The 3,284-nt window shown below is 39.3% G+C and overlaps 1 protein-coding gene across 1 annotated transcript in view; it reads left to right on the top strand.

Moving 5' to 3' along the window:
* ZDHHC9 (zDHHC palmitoyltransferase 9) overlaps nt 1–3,284 on the top strand; it is a gene marked incomplete in the record, with an annotated part of 52,535 nt that overhangs the window by 35,523 nt on the left and 13,728 nt on the right. Inside the window, 1 exon segment of the mRNA XM_027767232.1 lies at nt 3,202–3,284. Within this exon segment, the coding sequence (XP_027623033.1) occupies nt 3,202–3,284 (83 nt within the window).

Raw genomic sequence — 3,284 nt, 5'->3', positions numbered from 1 at the left:
AGGGCGTGTGCACTTGCCAGAAAAACAGAGAGACAGAGAGACAGTGAGAAATCACCCCCAGAGGGGATGGCCACACCACAATCCCTTCTCCTCTATTCTCCTCTCAGGTTCTTGGGCACACATGCACACGTGCCCTGTGTGAGTTTAAGCCACTGGGTCCGGGACTTGAACCTGGTCGGCTACGTGGGAATCTAGCAACATAGCTACTACACCATTGTTGGTCCCAGCTCACTGTTCTTTAAATTGATATATTTTACTCTTTATTTTTTTTATTCAGAAAAATAGTACATGTTCATCGTGGAAAATATAGGAAGTACAGAAAGTACAAATAAAACTTAATCTTAAACTCACTCTTCATTTTGCTGTTCTTCTTTCTGAGTACTTATTTACAAAATTGAACCATACATGATAGGGCTTTTAATCCTGGTGTTGTCTCTTAAAATTATATCCTGAGCATTTCTCTACATCTTTAATGAATGCTATTAATATTATTTTAAGTTTTTAAAAAAATTTGCCAGAGCACATGTGTTATAGCCAGAGAGAGACAGAGAGAAAGTGAGATAGCACTCCCATACGACATGGTCATACTGCAATTCTTTGTCTTCCGTTTATCTCTCCTTTTGGGATTTTGGGCATGTATGCACATATACTTGGCTTGTTTCCCAAGCTGTTGGGTCTGGGACTCTAACCATGAGGTTGTCATTTGACATTATTTATTATTCCATTTTATTCATTATTACAACAGTGCAATCAAAATGATAAAAATTGGGTTAGCCCTGTGGCACAGTGGTTAAGGAAGCTGGATCCCATATGGCTAACTGTAGTTTGACTTCTGGCTCCAATGACTTGAAAAGCATGCCGAACACTTGTGCATGCATGCCCCAAATGGAGAAATGGAGGAGAAGGGCCTGCAGTGTGACCACTGCCACTGGGAGGGTGCTTTCTCTCTTTCTCTGTGTCTCTCTGTCTCTCCCTGGTGAGCCCATATGCCCTCTGGCAATAAAAAAAACTTACTAAATGTAAGGATGTGTAGAAATTGGAACCTTCTTACATTTCTGGTGAGAATGTAAAATGGTACAGCTACTGTGGAAAGCAGTTCGTCAGTCCCTCAAAAAGTTAAACATAAAATTACCATGTGACCTAGCAAGTCCAGTCCTGGGTATACACCCATATTAGTCTGCTTGGGCTACCATAAACAATACCATAGGCTGGGTAGCTTAAACAACAGAAGTTTATTTTCTTGTAGTCCTGGAGGCTGGAAGACCAAGATCAAGGTCTTCCTCCCTGATTTGCAGATGGTTGCCTCTTGCTATGTCCTTAGATGGCCTGTTTTTTGTGCATATATACTCCTGGGTCTCATCCTCTTATATGGATACCAATCTCATTGGTTTAGGGCCCACCCTTATGACCTTGTTTAACCTTATCTCCTTCTTAAAGGTCTTATCTCTTAATATAACCACATTGGGGCTTAGGTCTTCAACAAATGAATTGGAGCTGGTGAAGACACAGTTCAGTCCATAACAATGCCTAAAACAATTGAAAACAGGGACTCAACACGTACTGGTATGCCAGTGTTCATAGCGTTATTACTCATAATAGCCAAAAGGTAGAAACAATCCAAGTATCCATCAACAGATGAATGGATACACAAAATATGGCTTATCCATACAATGGAATATTATTCAGCCATAAAAAGGAATGAAGTACTAATTCATGCTACAACATAGACTAACTTTGAAAAAATACTATGTGAGAGAAGCCAGACACAAAAGGATAAATTATGATTCCACTTACACGAAATACCTAGAATAGGCACATTCATAGAGATTGCCAGGGGCTGGGAGGAAATGGAGAGTTACTGCTTAACAAGTACAGAGTTTCTGTTTGGGGTAATGAAAAAAATTTGGAAGTAGATAGTAGTGATACTGACTCAGGGATGTAGGGGCATAGGGGTGAAATAAAATCCGACTCTAATCTCCATAGTTGCACCACATTGTGAATGTATTTAATGCCACTGAATCATATGCTTAAAATGGCTCAGGGCCAATAGGTGGTGTGGAAGTTAAGGCAGCTGGATCACATATATGGCCAACTGCATAGTTGGAGTCCTAGACCTGGCAGCTTGAAAATCACATTGGGCACATACGAATGTGTGCCCAAAATCCTGAAAGGAGAATGAAGAAGAGGGGATTGTTATGTTGTGGCCATCCCCCCAGGGGTTGATTTCTCACTTTCTGTCTCTCTGTGTGTGTGTGTGTGTGTGTGTTGAGGACACTTAAGATCTACTCTGTTAGCAAATTTAAAGTAACTTTTAGTATTCAGTATTTTCTTGAGGAAGTATTTGTACTTTCATAGTGATTCTTAAGGGCCTTTCATATATTCAGAAAATTACATGAACTATTGTGGGATTTTTCTCTTTAATTTTCTTGATAACATTTTTGACACATGCAAGTTTTTTTTTTTAGGTGTACGGAATCAAATCTATTTTCCTCTGTCATCTGTATTTTCTTAGCTTAGGAAGTTCTCCTTATAGCGTACATACATACATCTGTTCTTTATGTTTATACTGGGTTGTCAGGAAAGTCATGATGCATTTTTGCATAGAAAAATATGTCATGACTTTCCCGACATCCCACTTGTTATTTTATGGTTTCACTTGGTTTTTACATTTAACTCTTCAATTTTTCTGGAATAAATTGTATGTATTCTAGAATCTGTTTCTGGATTCTTTCCATTTCGTTGAGCTATGCCATACCATTTTAAGTGTAGTAGCTTTATATTTTTAATAAATAGAGGCCAAGAAAAGCCACACTTGTTATTTTTGGAAAATGTCCTTGGCTATTTTCACCTATTTATTCTTCCTGAACTTAGTAGGGCCACCTCCTAAGGTTTGTATTTGGAAAACTTCTGCCTCTGCTATTAACTGAGTGAGAAAGAGCAGTTTCTGTTCAGTGTCGTAGTTTCCTCATCTGTAAAACGGAGAGGGTATCTCCTTTTGCCTAACTTTCAGGGCGATTGTGGGGATCAAATGAGATGGCTATGATAACATTATTAAAGTAAAAAATAGAAACCCATGTTTTTTTACAACTGAAATAGGCAATGCCCGGGGTGGGAGAATGTCTTAGAATTAGGTACTATGTGGATGGTGGGTTGTTCTTTGTTCTGAAGGCTTTGGTATCGGCCTCTTTCTTTCTCCCACAGAGCGCTTCGACCATCACTGTCCCTGGGTGGGGAACTGTGTTGGAAAGAGGAACTACCGCTACTTCTACCTCTTCATCCTTTCT

This window comes from Tupaia chinensis, unplaced genomic scaffold (assembly GCF_000334495.1).
Source record: "Tupaia chinensis unplaced genomic scaffold, TupChi_1.0 Scaffold144058_1, whole genome shotgun sequence".
NCBI lineage: Eukaryota > Metazoa > Chordata > Mammalia > Scandentia > Tupaiidae > Tupaia > Tupaia belangeri.
Note: the sequence above shows the minus strand (reverse complement) of the source record. Positions and strands in the feature narration are given on the sequence as shown.